At 52.8% G+C, this 17,798-nt stretch overlaps 1 protein-coding gene across 1 annotated transcript in view; it reads right to left on the reverse strand.

Moving 5' to 3' along the window:
* The window catches only part of FBN3 (fibrillin 3), an 87,520-nt gene that overhangs the window by 59,166 nt on the left and 10,556 nt on the right, over window positions 1–17,798 (reverse strand). Inside the window, 15 exon segments of the mRNA XM_032171570.2 lie at window positions 5–133; window positions 2,393–2,518; window positions 2,710–2,934; window positions 4,789–4,914; window positions 5,192–5,242; window positions 5,362–5,499; window positions 5,607–5,726; window positions 7,976–8,101; window positions 8,188–8,313; window positions 10,238–10,291; window positions 10,557–10,832; window positions 12,114–12,236; window positions 16,471–16,596; window positions 16,697–16,816; window positions 16,894–17,037. Coding sequence (XP_032027461.1) covers window positions 5–133; window positions 2,393–2,518; window positions 2,710–2,934; window positions 4,789–4,914; window positions 5,192–5,242; window positions 5,362–5,499; window positions 5,607–5,726; window positions 7,976–8,101; window positions 8,188–8,313; window positions 10,238–10,291; window positions 10,557–10,832; window positions 12,114–12,236; window positions 16,471–16,596; window positions 16,697–16,816; window positions 16,894–17,037 — 2,010 coding nt within the window.

Consider the following 17,798-nt stretch of genomic DNA (forward strand, 5'->3'; position numbering starts at 1 on the left):
CGACCCATGCAGTCCTTCATCAGCATGAAGCCGCTCTCGTAGCCGGGAAAACACTCGCACTCAAAGCTGCCCCACGTGTTGACACAGGCGCCCTGGCCGCAGAGGTCAGGGGAGATGCGACACTCGTCAATATCTGTGGGGAGAGGGGGGCAGAGGCCGGAGGGGCCGTGTGTGCCGCATCACGGGGCACAAGGCAGGGGGGTCCCTGTCCTTTGATGGAGGTGTGGGCTAGAGGAAGCCTGTCTGCAGACATAAGGAGGCACAGGCCAAGAGGGGAGACATGATGCAGACATGATGGGGTGCCGTATGGGGTCATCAAATCTGTAGATATGACAGGCAGAACAGAAGCCCCCAAAAGGAGCCAGGAAATGGAGGGACCCCGAACTAAACATGACAAGGGCAGGGAGTTTTCTCACAGCCTGGAGCTCTCCATTTTCTTAATTTTGGTGGTAGATTTGTTTGTTTTATTTTATTTTATTTTTATTACTTATTTATTTATTTTTAGAGACCGAGTCTTGCTCTGTCACCCAGGCTGGAGTGCAGTGGTGCAATCTCGGCTCACTGCAACTTCTGCCTCCCAGGATCAAGGGATTCTCCTGCCTCCGCCTCCCAAGTAGCTGGGATTACAGGCGTGCGCCACCATGCCCGGCTAATTTTGTATTTTTAGTAGAGACAGGGTTTCACCATGTTGGCCAGGCTGGTCTCAAACTCCTGACCTAAAGCAATCCACCCGCCTCGGCCTCCCAAAGTGCTAGGATTACAGGCGTGAGCCACTGAGCCCAGCCTGTTTGTTTTTTTAGAGACAGAGTCTTGCTCTGTCACTCAGGCTGGAGTACAGTGGTGTGATCACAGCTCACTGCAGCCTCAACCTCCCAGGGGCTCAAGGGATCCTTCTGCCTCAGCCTCTTGAGTAGCTGGGACTACAGTTAATGCAATAATAATTTTTTTATTTTTTGCAGAGATGGAGGTCTCGCTGTGTTACCTGGGCTAGTCTCAAACTCTTAGGCTCAAGCAATCCTCCCACCTTGGCCTCCAGAAGTGCTGGGATCACAGGCGTGAGCCACCATGCTGGCCCTGGAGGCCTCTAAAGGTCACCTTTGCCAGACCCTTCTTTTATGTTTTATTTACTTATTTATTTATATTTGAGACACAGTCTCTTTCTGTCACCCAGGCTGGAGTGCAATGGCACAATCTCAGCTCACTGCAACCTCCGCCTACCGGGTTCAAGTAATTCTCCTGCCTCAGCCTCCCGAGTAGCTGGGATTACAGGTGCCCACCACCACGCCTAGCTAATTTTTGTACTTTTAGTAGAGACAGGGTATTGCCATGTTGGCCAGCCTGGTCTCGAACTCTTGACCTCAAGTGATCCATCGCCTTGGCCTCCCAAAGTGCTGGGATTACAGGTGTGATCCATCGTGCCTAGCCCAGCCCCTTTCACCCGGCTAATTTTTGTATTTTTAGTAGTGATGGGGTTTCACCATCTTAGCCAGGATGGTCTCGATCTCCTGACCTCGTGATCCACCCGCCTTGGCCTCCCTAAGTTCTGGGATTACAGGCGTGAGCCACCGTGCCCGGCCCAGCCCCTTCTTTTATAGTCAGGGTCCTTGCAGCCCAAGGAGGGCAATCACCTGCCCTAGGTCATGCAGCACAGAGGTAGATACAAGAAGTGCCCAAAGAGCCGGGCGCGGTGGCTCACGCTTGTAATCCCAGCACTTTGGGAGGCCGAGGCGGGCGGATCACGAGGTCAGGAGATCGAGACCACGGTGAAACCCCGTCTCTACAAAAAATACAAAAAAAAAATTAGCCGGGCGTAGTGGCGGGCGCCTGTAGTCTCAGCTACTCGGAGAGGCTGAGGCAGGAGAATGGCATGAACCTGGGAGGCGGAGCTTGCAGTGAGCCGAGAGCGCGCCACTGCACTCCAGCCTGGGCGACAGAGCGAGACTCCGTCTCAAAAAAAAAAAAAAGAAGTGCCCAAAGAACAGGTGCTTGCCGGGCACGGTGGCTCACGCCTGTAATCCCAGCACTTTGGGAGGCCGAGGTGGGCGGATCACCTGAAGTCAGGAGTTCAAGACCAGCCTGACCAACACGGAGAAACCCCATCACTACTGAAAAATACAAAATTAGCCAGGCATGGTGGCGCATGCCTGTAATCCCAGCTACTTGGGAGGTTGAGGAAGGAGAGTCGCTTGAACCTGGGAGGTGGAGGTTGCAGTGAGCCGAGATCGTGCCATTGCACTCCAGCCTGGATAACAAGAGTGAAACTACGTCTCAAAAAAAAAAAAAAAGAAGAAGAAGAAGAAGAAAAAGAACAGGTGTTGTCTCTACGTCTTATTCGAGGCCCCTATCCCTGCCAAAGATCATGCTCTCTCCAAGAGGCAGAGGTGGCACCTACCTGTGCAGTTCCGTTCCCGGGCATCCAGGGCAAAGCCCCCCGCACAGGCGCAGTGGAAGCTGCCCACCGTGTTTCTGCAGGTACCGTGCATGCAGAGGCCAGGGAACACCTTGCATTCATTCACATCTGAAGTACAGGGGCATCAAACCACCCTGAGTCCCCAAGCTTGGGATCCATACACCAGGCCCTCCCTGGGTTCTTAGTGCCTCGCCTTACCCACATCCCCTTTTCCCCAAACACACCTCCCATCTCCAGGCTTTTGTCTATGCCGTCCCCTCCCCATCCTTCCAGGGGCCTGACCCCTTCCCCAACCGCACCTTTATAGAACGGTCGGCCAGACAGGAAGTCCCGGCTGGAAAAGCCCAGCCCCCGCGGGCACAGGCTGGCGAACTCCAGAGACTCGGGATCCGGGCAGGCCTCGCACTCGGCTCCCCACGCGGCCCCGATGGAGCAGCAGCAGACGTCCATCCGGTACTTGCCAGGCAGGGTGACCCCACACTCATCCTCATCCCATCGCAGGAAACATGGTTCCAATCTCACATCTGCACAGGGGAACGGTCACTGCGTCCCCATCCCTGCCACACTGTGCCCCCTGCGAGACAGGCGTGCCGCTCAGTCACTCCCATTGGATGTAGTCAGGTCGAGGGCCAGAGTGAAAAGGGGTGACTTCCTCCAGACACTGCCTGGGAGGGTACTATGTGCACTGTTCTGTAGCACTGTTCTAAGCCCCTCTATCCATAATTTTTTAATGATTAATTCATTGGTTGATTGATTTTTTTTGAGACATAGTCTTGCTCTGTCACCCAGGCTGGAGTGCAGTGGCACAATCTCAGCTCACTGCAACCTCCACCTCCCAGGTTCAAGCAATTCTCCCACCTCAGCTTCCGAGGAGCTGGGATTACAGGTGTGTGCTACCACACCGGGCTAACTTTTGTATTTTTTAGTAGAGACTCGGTATCACGTTGGCCAGGCTGATCTTGAACTCAAGTGATCTGTCCACCTCGGCCTCCCAAAGTGCTGGGATTACAGGCATGAGCTACCATGCCTGGCCAATTTTTTTTTTTTTTTTAGACGGAGTCTCGCTCTGTCGCCCAGGCTGTAGTGCAGTGGCATAATCTCAGCTCACTGCAACCTCCACCTCCCGGGTTCAAGCGATTCTCCTGCCTCAGCCTCCCGAGTAGCTAGGATTACAGGCACCCGCTACTTTTGTATTTTAGTAGAGATGGGGTTTCACCATGTTTACCAGGCTGGTCTTGAACTCCTGACCTCAAGCAATCCACCCGCCTCAGCTTCCCAAAGTGCTGGCATTACAGGCGTGAGCCACCATGCCCGGCCACTAAGGATTTTTAGGGCAGTGAAACTACCCTGTATGACACTACAGTGGTGAACATATGTCCTTATACGTTCGTCCAAACCCATAGAAAGTCCAACACACCAAGGGTAAACCCTAAGGTGCTCTATGGACTTAGAGGTGATAATGCTATACCCATCATAACAAATGCACCCTCTAACCCCGGTGCAAGGTGTTGATAGTTGGGGAGGCTGTACGTGTGTGGAGGTGGGGGCTATGTGTTCATATTTGCTGTGAACCTAAAACTGTCCTCAAAGATAAATCCTGGCTGGAATTCCAGCACTCTGGGATGCTGAGGTAGGGGGATCCCTTGAGGCCAGGAGTTTGAGACCAGCCTAGGCAAGATAGTGAGACCCTGTCCCCTACAAAAATATATATAGATATACCAATAAATAAATAAATTAGCTGGGTGTGCTGGTGCACACCTGTAGTCCCAGCTGCTCAGGAGATCAAGGTACAAAAATCAGTTGAACCCAGGAAGTGCAAGTTGTAGTGAGATGAGATTGCGCCACTGCACTCCTGCCTGGGTGACAGAGTGAGACCCTGTCTTGAGGAAAAAGAAAAAAGAAAAAAAAAAAAAAAACTACCCAAATGTCTTTCATGATGTGTTAGCCAGAGGCAGAGGATCCCAAAGAATGCCTGAAATCTCTCCCATTCAGGCTGGGCGCGGTGGCTCACACCTGTAATCCCAACACTTTGGGAGGCCGAGGCGGGCAGATCACCTGAGGTCAGGAGTTCGAGACCATCCTAGCCAACATGGTGAAACCCCATCTCTACTAAAAACACAAAAATTAGCCGGGTGTGGTGGTGTGTGCCTGTAATCCCAGCTACTCAGGAGGCTGAGGCAGGAGAATCGCTTGAACCCGGGAGGCGGAAGTTGCAGTGAGCCGAGATCGCGCCACTGCACTCCAGCCTGGGCGACATAAGCAACACTCCGTCTCAAAAATAAATAAATAAATAATCTCTCCTGTTCCTCGAGTCACTGCGGGTGGAGGGAACAAAGGAAGAACGTGTGGCCCCGTATGCGGACCTCGCCTGGACTCACCCACGCACAGCCGGCCCGAGGCGTCCAGCATCAGGCCCTGTGGACACTCGCAGCGGAAAGACCCGGCAGTGTTGACGCAACGCCCATTGGGACAGACTCCCGGGAAGGACTCACACTCGTTCACATCTGGGTAAGGAGGAGGGAAAGCCGGAGGGTCCAGGGAGGAGAAGGGCGCTGGCTGGCCATTCCCCTGGGGTCTCAAGTTGTCCTTGGGGAGGAAGGAAGGGGATGGGGACAGGGACTGGGGACTCTCCAGAAGGCCTGGGGACCAGGGAGGGAGAACATCTGTCCCCATCGCAAAAGACTCCAGGGCGGGGCTGGAGGTGGCACCCATGAGGGTGGTGCGCCTGGTTGTGTGCGGGCTCTGGAGTAGGGAGTGAACTGGACACGGGCAGGGAGTTACCATCGCAGGTGACACCCGTCATCCGGGCAAAGCCCCGGGCACAGGCAGGGTCTGCAATTGGGAGAACGAGAGTGAAGAGAGGAGCAATTCTCTCATGCCAGCCCCGGGGGGACCCGCCCCGTTGAGGGCTTTTCCCATGGGCGCCTGGGAGGCCCCCAGGAGGGTGTTACCGATCTCGCAGCGTTCGCAGGGGCTCCCCCAGGCTGCCCCGAGGGTGGCGCAGCACTCGGACCGCAGGCTGGCTCCCTGAAGGTTCACCTCACAGCGGCTGTCCTGGATCTTCAGCCAGCAGGTGCCCTTGGTGCTGTCTGGGGAGAAAAGGCAGGTCACCTGTCTCATCTGCCGGCCCTACACCTGCACCCTGACCCACAGACACCCAGCCTCTGGAACGCCGTCGGGCTCCGGGGCCGCTCACCTAGACAGACGGTACCAGAGGGGTCCAGCCGGCTGCCAGGGGCACATTTGCAGGTATAAGAGCCCTTCAGGTTCTGACAGACGCCATTCACACACGGGCTAGACAGGCATTCGTCGACGTCTGTGGGGACAGCCCCCCACCAGGTCCTGAGCTGCAGGAGGAGAAGCCTTACCTGGCCAGGACCCCTCCTCCCCAAGGGGCCACTGCACCCGGTGACACGGGGTGCAACCAGATGCACAAGTGTGCAGAGGGCACTGGAATCAAATGTGCGTGCAAGCACATGTGTGTGCCGAGCTGTGTGTGTACACACTGTAAGAGACAGGAAATGCCAAACTGTTTTCTTTTTTTTCTTTCTTTCTTTTTTTTTTTTTTTTTGAAACAGAGTCTCGCTCTGTCGCCCAGGTTGGAGTGCAGTGGCACCATCCCGGCTCACTGCAACCTCCGTCTCCCAGGTTCAAGCAATTCTCGTGCCTCAGCCTCCCAAGTAGCTGGGACTACAGGCATGTGCCACCATGCCTGGCTGATTTTTTTTGTATTTTTAGTAGAGATGGGATTTCACGATGTTGGCCAGGCTGGTCTCAAACTCCCAACCTCAGGTGGTCCGTCCACCTCGGCCTCCCAAAGTGCTGGGATTATAGGCGTGAGTCACTGCACCAAGCCAAAACTGTATTCTTACTCTCACCTTCAACACAACACAACACAACACAACACAACACAACACAACACAGAATACATCAGTGATCAGATGTGGTTTTTGTTTGTTTGTTTGTTTTTGCCAAGGTGCCCAATTCTCTGACACCAGCAGGGTGCCCTATAATTCAATTCCGACACTATCTGCCTGGAGTTAAAGTCTGACTCCACAGGTTGAGGGCTCAGTCCCACAAGACTGTCTTCCACACCAGATGCCAGTCGCCAATCGGGGCCTCCAGAATTTCTACCTTCTCCCCGGGCTTGATCATCCACAGAGTGGCTCACAGGACTCAGGGAAATACTTAACTTAGGTTTACTAGTTTATTATAAAGGATATCACAGGCTGGGCGTGGTGGCTCACGCCTGTCATCCCACCACTTTGGGAGGCTGAGGCGGGTGGATCACTGAGGTCAGGAGTTCGAGACCAGCCTGGCCAACATGATGAAATCACATCTCTGTTAAAAATACAAATTAGCTGGACGTGGTGGCGCACGCCTGTAGTCCCAGCTACTTGGGAGGCAGAGGCAGGATAATCTCTTGAATGGCGGGAGAATTGCTTGAACCCAGGAGGTGGAGGTTGCTGTGAGCTGAGATCACGCCATTGCACTCCAGCCTGGGCGACAGAGTGAGACTCCGTCTCAAGAAAAAATAAAATAAAAAAAATAATAAAGGATATTACAAATGATGAACAGCCAGATAGAAGAGATGCATGGTGCAAGGTATCTGGGAGGAGATGTGGAACTTCCGTGCCTGCTCTGGGCATGCCACCCTGCCAGCACACGGATGGGTCCATCCACCTAGAAGCTCTCCAAACTCTGTAGTTCGAGAAGGACTTCTGGGATGTGTGTATAAATGTGTGCCCCTGAGTGTGTACAACCGTGTGTGACTGGGACTGCAAGTGTGGGAAATGTGAGAATGAGTGTATGGGCCAGGCGTGGTGGCTCGTGCCTATAATCCCAGCACTTCGGGAGGCTGAGGCAGGTGGATCACTTGAGGTCAGGAGTTCGAGACCAGCCTGGCAAACATGGGGAAACCCTGTCTCTACTAAAAATACAAAAATTATCTGGGCGTGGTGATGGGCGCCTGTAATCCCAGCTACTTGGGAGGGTGAGGCAGGAGAATCACTTGAACTAGGAGGCAGAGGTTGCAGTGAGCTGAGATCGCGCCACTGCACTCCAGCCTGGGTGATAGAGCAAGACTCTGTCTCAAAAAAAAAAAAAAAAAGAATAAGTGTGTATGTAAATGTGAGTATATGTGTGTCTTTGAGTGTGTGTGTGTGAATGTAGGTACATATGCAAGTGTCTTTGAGTACGCATGTCTGTGTACACATGCACACAGCATGTCTGAATGTATGTGTCTGTGTGTACACAGCATGTGCAGCGTGTCTGGGTGTATGTATGCATGACACATGCAACGTGCATGTCTGAGTGTGGCTGTGTACAGGATGTTTCTGAGTGTGTGCATGTGTGTCTTGTGTACACGCCTCATGCAACATGTGAGTATCTGAGCGTGTGCATATATGTGTGTGTGCACACTACATATAGCATGAATGTATGTGTGAATAGAGGTAATATGTAAGCATCTTTGAGCGTGTGCATGCCTGTGTGTGCACACGCCACACGCTAGTATGTCAAAGCATATGTGTGTGTACAAACCCACGTGAGCCCGGGACCCAGTACCTTTGCAGATCTCCGTGTCCTGCCAGAAGTGGAAGCCGGGGGGGCAGGAGCAGCTGTAGCTGCCGGGGCTGTTCTGGCACCACCCATTGTCACACAGGAGGCTGTTGAGGGCACACTCATCCACGTCTGTGGGGTGGGGGTGGGAGAGAGGGGTGAGGGGTCTGCAGCGGAAGAGGCCGCCTACACATCCGCCCGCCAGGTGGTATGCTCACCTGTGCAGTCCTTGCCTGAGGCACCTGCCTCATAACCCAGGTTGCAGACGCAGCGGTAGCTGCCCCGAAGGTTCTCGCACATGCCATTGGCACAAACCTCAGGGTCCAGAGCACACTCGTTGATGTCTGCGGCAGGAGGAGGGTGTGTCAGCAGCAGCAGGAGGGTGTGTCTGCGGCAGGAGGAGGGTGTGTCCGCGGCAGGAGGAGGGTGTGTCCTGGCGCACCAGGGGTCTCTAGAAGTCAGATTCCCCAAGGCCAGAGCTCCAGCCCAGACCCGGCCTCATTTTGCTCTAAACCGAGGTTTCTCAGCCTGGATACTGCTGACATTTGGGGCCAGATCATTTTTTGCTGCGAGGGGCCATCCCGTGCATTTCAGGATGTCGAGCAGCTCCCGTGGCCTCCACCCATGAGATGTCAGTAGCACCCACCACCCCAGTATTACTCCAGACATTGTCAAATGACCTCGGTGGGGCAGGGGCCAAATTATCTCCAGTTTGGAAATAGTGGAGCAGACATCCATACAGTGGCACTGTCATAAAAATAAAAGCAATTATAGGCCAGATACAATGGTTGTCACCTGTAATCCCACCACTTTGGGAGGCTGAGGTGGGAGGATTGCTTGAGCCCAGGAGTTTGAGACCAGCCTGGGCAACATAGCAAGACCCCATCTCTATAAAAAGTAATTTTTTTTTTGAGATAGGGTCTCACTCTTTCGCACAGGCTGGAGTGCAGTGGTGCAATCTCGGCTCACTGCAACCTCCACCTCCCTGGTTCAAGTGATTCTCGTGACTCAGCTCCCCAAGTAGCTGGGATTACAGCTGCCTGCCACCTCGCCTGGCTAATTTTTCTATTTTTAGTAGAGATGGGGTTTCACCATGTTGGCCAGGCTGGTCTGGAACTCCTGACCTCAAGTGATCCACCCTCCTCGGCCTCCCAAAGTGCTGGGATTACAGATGTGAGCCACCGCGTCTGGCCATAAAGTAAATGTTTTAAAAATTGGCTGGGCATGGCAGCTCATGTCTGTAATCACAGCACTTTGGGAGGCCGAGGTGGGTGGATCACTTGAGGCCAGAAGTTTGAGACCAGCCTGGGCAACATGGCAAAATCTCATCTCTACTAAAAAAAAAAAAAAAAAAAAAATACAAAAATTAGCCAGGCATGGAGATGCATGCCTGTAATCCCAGCTATTTGGGAGGCTGAGGCAGGAGAATTGCTTGAACCCAGGAGGCTGAGGTTGCAGTGAGCCAAGATCACGCCAGTGCACTCCAGCCTGAGTAACAGAGCAAGACTCTGTCAAAAAAAAAAGAAAGAAAGAAAGAAGGAAAGAAAAGAAAGAGAAGGAAGGAAGGAAGGAAAGAAAAGAAAGAAAGAAAGAAAGGAAAGTCAGAGAAAGAAAGAAAGAAAGAAAGAAAGAAAGAAAGAAAGAAAGAAAGAAAGAAAGAAAGAAAAGAAAGAAAGAAGAGAAAGAAAGAAAGAAAAGAAAGGAAGGAAGGAAGGAAAGGAAGAAAAGAAAGAGAAGAAAAACAAATTAGCAGGTCATGGTGGTGAGTGCCTGTGGTTCCAGCTACTCAGGTGGTATCGCTTGAGCCCAAGAAGTCGAGGCTGCAGTAAGCCGTGATTGCACCACATCACTCAAGCCCGGGCAATAGAGTGAGATCCCATCTCTTAAAAAGGGTGGGGGGAATTTTGGACACAGACACGCATACAGGGAGAACGCCATGTGAAGATGGAGGCAGAGATGGGGCAACACCTCTATGAGCCAAGAAATGCCAAAGATTGCTGGAGCCACCACCAGAAGCTGGCACTGTCACCAGAGGTCCGGGACAGATTCTCCCTCAAAGCTTCCAAGGGAACCAGCCCTGCCAGCACCTTGATCTCCGACTTCTGGTCTCCAGGAGTGTTAGAGAATCAACTTCTATTGTAAGCTGTCCAGTCTGGGGAACTTTGTTACGGGAACCCCGAGCAAACTCCTACAGCCTCCTACCACAGCTTTCCCCACATCTGGTAGGGGCAGGCTGGCTACTGTTTGGAGGGGCTGGGCTCCACTTACCTCGACCATCCATGGTAATGCCAAGCCCACTGCTGCATAGTGCCTGGAACTCGGCTGGGGATGGAGGGACAGAGTGAGATGGGTCAGGGAGCTTAGCCATGGCTCGGATTCAGCCCCAGGCAAGGATGAGGCCCCCTGGTCTTGGGCAAGAGTTTGGGACAAAGACGCAACTCCAACCCCGGGGAGGGAGGAACTCCCTTCGGCCTCTTTTTGGGACAAGCCCCCGCTCCATGGCAGCCACGACCCCCGACCACAAGTGAGGACCGATGGAGGCACTCAGACCAAGGAGGCAATGGGGTCCGGGCAGCCGGATGCTCACCAGAGTTCTTGGCAGGACAAAGGTGGCAGGGCTCCCCAAAACCGTGGTCCGGGTTGGCACAGCAGCACTCGGACTTAGTGACAGTGCCAGGGAAGGGGCGGGCACAGGAGTTCTTCTCGATGGCCCCATAGCAGGTGCTGCGCACGTGGGTGTCCACGCACATGCGGCCATCTGTGCCCACCGCCAGCCCCCCTAGGCACTGGCAGTGGAAGGAACCCTCGGTGTTGGTACAGTGGCCGTTCACGCAGATGCCGGGCGTCTGGCACTCGTCAATGTCTGCAGAAGCAGAGGCGGCACAGAGATGGGTTCCAGCCTGCTCCCTTCCTCTCTCCCCTCCCCATCTCCCACCCTTTCCATCTTCCCACCCATTCTATTTCTTTCCTTTCCAGTTTCTTGTCTTTCCAGTTTCCTGTTGTCTGTGTCTCTGTCCTCTCTTCCTCTTGTCTCCTTCCTCTTCTCCTCCCCCATTATTCTCCATCCTTCTATCTTTCTCTCAACTTTTAAACAAATTTTTTAAAGGCAGGGTCTGACTTCCAGACTGGAGTGCAGTGGCATGATCATAGCTCACTGCAGCCTCCAACTCCGGGGCTCAAGCAATCCTGCTGCCTCAGCCTCCCGAGTAGCAGGGACTACAGGGGTGCGTCTCCATGTTCGGCTAATTTTTTAAATTTTTTTATAGAGATGGAGTCTCATCATGTTGTCCAGGCTGGTCTCAAACTTCTGAGCTCAAGTGATCCTTCTGCCTCAGCCTTCCAAAGTGCTGGGATTACAGGTGCAAGCTACCATGCCCAGCTAATTTTTTTTTAGGTAGAAATGGGGTCTGACTATGTTGCTCAGGCTGGTCTCGAACTCCTGTCCTCAAGTGATCCTCTAACCTCAGCCTCCCAAAGTGCTGGGATCACAGATGAACCTGGCCCCTCCCCACCTTATAACCCATCACTTTTCTTTTCTTTTGAGACAGACTCTCACTCTTGTCACCCAGGCTCGAGTGCAATGGCGCGATCTCGGCTCACTGCAACCTCTACCTCCCAGGATCAAGCAATTCTCCTGCCTCAGCCTCCTAAGTAGCTGGGATTACAGGTGCCCACCACCACGCCCAGCTAATTTTTATATTTTTAGTAGAGACGGGGTTTCACCATGTTGGCCAGGCTGTTCTTGAACTCCTGACCTCAAATGATCCACCAACCTTGGCCTCTCAAAGTGCTGGGATTACAGATGCCCACCACCACGCCTGACTAATTTTTGTATTTTTAGTAGAGACGGGGTTTCACCATGTTGACCAGGCTGGTCTTGAACCCCTGACTTCAAATGATCCGTTTGTCTCGGCCTCCCAAAGTGCTGGGACTACAGGCGTGAGCCACAGCACCTGCCTCTTCTTTTCTTCCTTTCTTCGATTCTTCCCTTTTCCCTCCTCCTCCTCTTTCTCTCCCTACCCCTTCTTTTCTCCTTCTCTCATGCCCGTCCCTTCCCTGTCCGGTCCCTCTCTTCTTCCTCCCTGTCCCTCTGCTTCCCCGTCTCCCTTCTCCCCTCTACTGGCCAGTCTGGCTCCAGGCTCACCCATGCAGTAGCGGCCGCCAGGCGCCAGCAGGAAGCCGGGTTTGCAGAGGCAGGAGAAGCTGCCATCCTCGTTGAGACACACGCCGTTGACGCACGTGGTGCTGGTGGCACACTCGTTGTGGTCTGGGGACAACAGGAGAGGCTGGGTCCAGGCAGGGACCACACTGGGACCCTCTCTCTCCCTCCTCCAGGCTCCAGGGCTGACCCACCCCCCCAGGATCCCTCCCTGGGGTGTGGGAGGCAAACAAGCTGTGGTTGTCTGTGACTGTGTGTGCTTGTATATTAGTCTGTCTGCTGGGACCTGAGTTCCCCGGGGCACGACCCCCTTGCTCAGGCTGCATACAGTGAGTGCTGCATAAATATTTGCTCAAAGCTGAATAAAGGTGGTGGTTTTTGCACAACATTGGAAATTTATTAAATATCAGTGAATTGTTCATTTTAAAATGTTTAAATATTTTTTAAAAGACAACAATTTTTTTTTTTTTTTGAGACAGAGTCTCGCTCTGTCGCCCAGGCTGGAGCACAGTGGTGTGATCTCGGCTCCCTGCAACCTCCGCCTCCCTAGTTCAAGCAATTCTCCTGCTTCCGCCTCCTGAGTAGCTGGGATTACAGGCATGTACCACCATGCCCGGCTAATTGCTTTTGTATTTTTAGTAGAGACGGGGTTTCACCATGTTGGCCAGGCTAGTCTTGAACTCCTGACCTCGTGATACGCCTGCCTCGGCCTCCCAAAGTGCTGGGATTACAGGCGTGAGCCACCGCGCCCCACCTCTTGTTCACTTTTAAATGATTAAATTTAGATTGTGTGAATCTCACTTCAATTTCATAAAAAGGAAACGGAAATAAAGTTAGTAAGACCATGGTCTAATTTAATGGAAGGTGGCAGGGGCAGAAATGAATTGTTTTCCAAAATGTCAGTTTTAAACAATAAAGGACTGAACATACATTTAAAAAAAAAAAAATACGGCCGGGCAAGGTGGTTCACGCCTGTAATCCCAGCACGTTGGGAGGCTGAGATGGGCAGATCACGAGGTCAAGAGATTGAGACCATCCTGGCTAACATGGTGAAACCCCATCTCTACTAAAAATACAAAAAAAAAAGAAAAAAAAAATATTAGCCAGGCGTGGTGGTGGGCACCTGTGGTCCCAGTTACTCGGGAGGCTGAGGCAGGAGAATGACGTGTACCCAGGAGGCGGAGGTTGCAGTGATCCAGGATCACACCGCTGCACTCCAGCCTGAGGGACAGAGTGAGACTCCGTTTCAAAATAAATAAATTAATTAATTAATTAAATAAAATAAATAAATGCATGAAATGCCACCACAAAATTATGCACATGAGCATTCACAGAAGCATTATGCCTAACAGCAAAAAGTGAAAACAAACCAGTGTCCTACTGATGAATGGATCAACACACTATGGTCTATTCATGTAATGGAACATTATTCGGCCATGAAAAAGAATGAAGAAGCCAGGTATGCTGACTCATGTCTGTAGTTCCAGCTACTCAAGTGGCTGAGGCAGTGGGATTGCTTGAGCCCCCCAGGACCCCTACCTGGGGTACGGGAGGCAAACAAGCTGTGGTTGTCTGTGGCTGTGTTTGCTTGTATATTAGTCTGTCTGCTGGGATATGAGTTAAAGTCCAGCCTAGGCAACATAGTGAGATCCAATCACAAAAAAATAAATACATGGCTGGGCACGGTGGCTCATGCCTGTAATCTCAGCACTTTGGGAGGCCGAGGCGGGCGGATCACCTGAGGTCAGGCGTTCAAGACCAGCCTGGCCAACATGGTGAAACCCCGTCTCTACTAAAAATACAAACGTTAGCCGGGCACAGTGGCGCACACCTGTAATCCCAGCTACTCAGGAGGCTGAGGCAGGAGAATCGCTTGAACCCGGGCAGTGGAGGTTGCAGTGAGCTGAGATGGCACCACTGCACTCCAGCCTGGGAGATAGAGAGAGACTCAAAATGAATAAATAAATAAATATAAATATATATATATATTTTTGAAACAAGGTCTAGCTCTGTCACCCAGTCTAGAGTGCAGTGATGCCATCACAGCTCACTGCAGCCCCGAACTCCTGGGCTCAAGTGCTCTTCCTGCCTCAACCTCCTGAGTAGCTGGGACTACAGGCACCTGCCACCATGCCAGGCTAATTTTTGGGTGTTCTGTAGAGACAGGCTCTTGCTATGTTGCTCAGGCTGATCTTGAACTCCTGGCTTCAAGTGATCCTCCTGCCTTCCAAAGTACTGGGATTACAGTTGTGAGCCACCAAGCTTGGCATAAAAAAAAATTTTTTTTTTGAGACTGAGTCTCTCTCTGTCATCCACACTTGAGTGCAGTGGTGTGATCTTGGCTCATTGCAGCCTCCGTCTCCTGGGTTCAAGCAATTCTCCTGCTTCAGCCTCCCGAGTAGCTGGGATTACAGGCATGCGCCACCACACTCGGCTAGTTTTTGTATTTTTAGTAGTGACAGGGTTTCACCATGTTGGCCAGGCTGGTCTTGAACACTTGACCTCAAGTGATCCTCCCACCTCAGCCTCCCAAAGTGTTGGGATTACAAGCATGAGCCACTGTGCCTGGCATAAAAATTTATTTAATTAAAAAAAAATGAGGCTGGGTACAGTGGCTCACACCTGTAATCCCAGCACTTTGGGAGGCCGAGGCAGGCAGATCATGAGGTCAGGAAATCAAGACCATCCTGGCCAACATGGTGAAACACTGTCTCTGCTAAAATAAAAAAATTAGCCGGGCATTGTGGCAGGGGCCTGTAGTCCCAGCTACTCAGGAGGCTGAGTCAGGGGAATCGCTTGAACCTGGGAGGTGAAGATTGCAGTGAGCTGAGATCGCACCACTGCACTCCAGCCTAGCGACAGAGCGAGACTCCATCTCAAAAAAAAAAGACGAATCAGCACCAATACACGCTGCAATGTGGATGAATCTTGAAAACAGCATATTCAGCAAAAGAAAGCCAGTCACAGAAAGCCACGATTCCCTTTTGTCCAGAACTGGCAGCTTCATTGAGTCAGAAAACCGATTCGCCTAGTGCCCAGGACTGCGGGTGAAGACAGAGAATTATAGAGTGACTGTTAATGAATACCAGGTTTGTTTTTGAGGTGATAAAGGTATTTTCCAGTTGGGTTGTAGTGATGCTTGTCCACCTCTGTGCATATACTAAAAACCAATGGCTAATTTTATGGTATATGAATTATATATCAATAAATGCCAAAAATGTCTTTTTAAATGAAGGAATGAAGAAAGGATAAGATCCTTCCACCCGAGGGGAGACTTGAAGGTAGACCTCCTGAGATAAGGTGATGGAGTCAAGAGGTCCCACTGGGTTATGGCTTGTGGGAGCCAAGTCCCCATTGGCTCCCACAAGCCATAACCCACCATACCCCAGAGTAAGCTGATGGGGGCGCTCTCCAAGGTCCTGATCTCAACCCTCTCTCTCTCTCTCTCTCTCTTTCTCTCTCTCTCCCCTCCCATTCTCTGTTATCAGCCAGGCAGGTCCTGATCTCAACTCTCTCTCTCTCTCTCATTCTCTCATCAGCCAGGCTCTTCCAAGCCATCCTAGGACGGGGAGGGACTCTGCTCCAGGCCAAGGTCAGGCGGTTGCCAGCGTGGTCTTGCCCAAAAGACCTTTTCTTTTTCTTTCTTTCTTTTTGTTCTTTTCGACAGAGTTTCGCTCTCGTTGCCCAGGCTGGAGTGCAGTGTTGCGATCTCAGCTCACTGCAACCTCTGCATCCCGGGTTCAAGTGATTCTTCTGCCTCAGCCTCCCGAGTAGCTGGGATTACAGGTGTCTGCCACCATGCCCAGGTAATTTTTTTGTATTTAGTAGAGATGGGGTTTCACCACGTTGGTCAGGCTGGTCTCGAACTCCTGACCTCAGGTGATCCACCCCCCTCGGCCTCCCAAAGTGCTGGGATTACAGGCGTGAGCCACTACACTTGGCCTTCTTTTTTTTTAGGTGATGGAGTCTTGCTCTATCAGCCAGGCTGGAGTGCAGGGGCACAATCACTGCTCACTGCAGCCTCAACCTTTTCGGCTCAAGAGATTCTCCTGCCTCAGCCTTGCAGAGAGCTGGCATTACAGGCATGAGCCACCAAGGCTGGCCCCAAAAGGTCCTTTTTTGTGATTCACAGAATAAATTCAGGAAGGAGGAAATGAAGGGGAGAGTCAGGGTGGTCAGGGGATAAGAAGGGTCTAAGGTGGGCTGCTGGGTTCAGAGGTGAGCAGAGGAGACATCGTAGGGAGAGAGGTGGGTTTTGGGGCAGAGTGAAGATATGAGATGGCTGTAAAAGGCAGCTAGTGGGGCCCAGAATCCCCTGCCCACCCACCCACCCCCAACTCACCCACACACTTCTTGCCATCAGGGCTGAGCTCGAAGCCTGCATTGCAGACACACTGGAAGCTGCCCTTTGTGTTGACACAGCGGCCCAGGTGACAAAGGCCACCACTGACAATGCACTCGTCCACATCTGCAGGGAAGGCAGATGGGCAGTCAAGAGGTACCCCCCACCCTCCAAGCCTGGCCCAGACCCCCCAACATCACCCCCACTCCCGGACGGACAGCCGTACCCACGCATGCCTGCCTGGTGGGCGTGGCCTGGAAGCCTGGGTAGCATCGGCAGTGGTAGGTGCCGGGGATGTTGACGCAGTCACCGTGGTGGCAGGGGCTGCTGGTGCATTCGTCTACATCTGAGGGGAGAGGACCCTGAGCCCTAGCACCAGCAGGGCAGTGAGAACCCACCCCGCTCCACCTGGCCGCGGCTCACCGATGCACTCGCCACGCACGTCCTGGGTGTAGCCCACATTACACTCGCAGCGGTAGCTGGAAGGCGTGGGCAGGCAGCGGCCATTCAGACACAGGTTGGTGAAGTGTCGGCAGATGTCAATGGTCTGGTTCAGGGTAGCAGTGCCTACGGGTGGGGCCGGCAGAGGCATCTGAACAGTGTCTGGCCCCCACCCCAGTCTGGAGCCTGGGCTTCACCTCTCTAGGCCCAGATACCCCCTCTAAGGCTGGGACCCTGCCCTGGCTCAGATCCTGCCCTCTTTCCCGTGGAGAGTCCTGCCTTAGATTTAGGGCTCCAACCTGGGACCTAGATCCCTCCAACCCGGGCCTGGATCTCTCCAGCCTGGGCCTGGATCCCTCCAACCTGGGGCCTGGATCCCTCCAACCCGGGGCCTGGATCCCTCCAACCTGGGGCCTCGATCCCTTCAACCTGGGACCTGGATCCCTCCAACCGGGGGCCTAGATCTCTCCAACCTGGTGCCTAGATCTCTCCAACCTGGAACCTAGATACCTCCAACCTAGGTCTAGATCCCTCCAACCTGGGGCCTAGATCTCTCCAACCTGGGGCTTAGATCCCACCAACCTGAAGCCTAGATCCCTCCAACCTGGGACCTGGATCCCTCCAACCTGGCGCCTAGATCCCTCCAACCTGGAGCCTTAGATCCCTTCAATCTGGAGCCTAGATCCCTCTAACCTGGTCCCAGAGATGCCTGGACTCCCACTCTGGACCCAAATCCTCATTATGGGGCAAGAACCCACCCCAGGCCTAAATCCTACATGTCAGACCCCCACACCAGGCCAAAACTCCCCACCCAAAGCCCAAACCCTGACTTATTTATTTATATATTTTTTGTTAGAGACAGGGTCTCACTTTGTCACCCAGGTTGG

The sequence above is a fragment of the Hylobates moloch genome, unplaced genomic scaffold, assembly GCF_009828535.3.
Source record: "Hylobates moloch isolate HMO894 unplaced genomic scaffold, HMol_V3 SCAFFOLD_12, whole genome shotgun sequence".
Lineage (NCBI taxonomy): Eukaryota > Metazoa > Chordata > Mammalia > Primates > Hylobatidae > Hylobates > Hylobates moloch.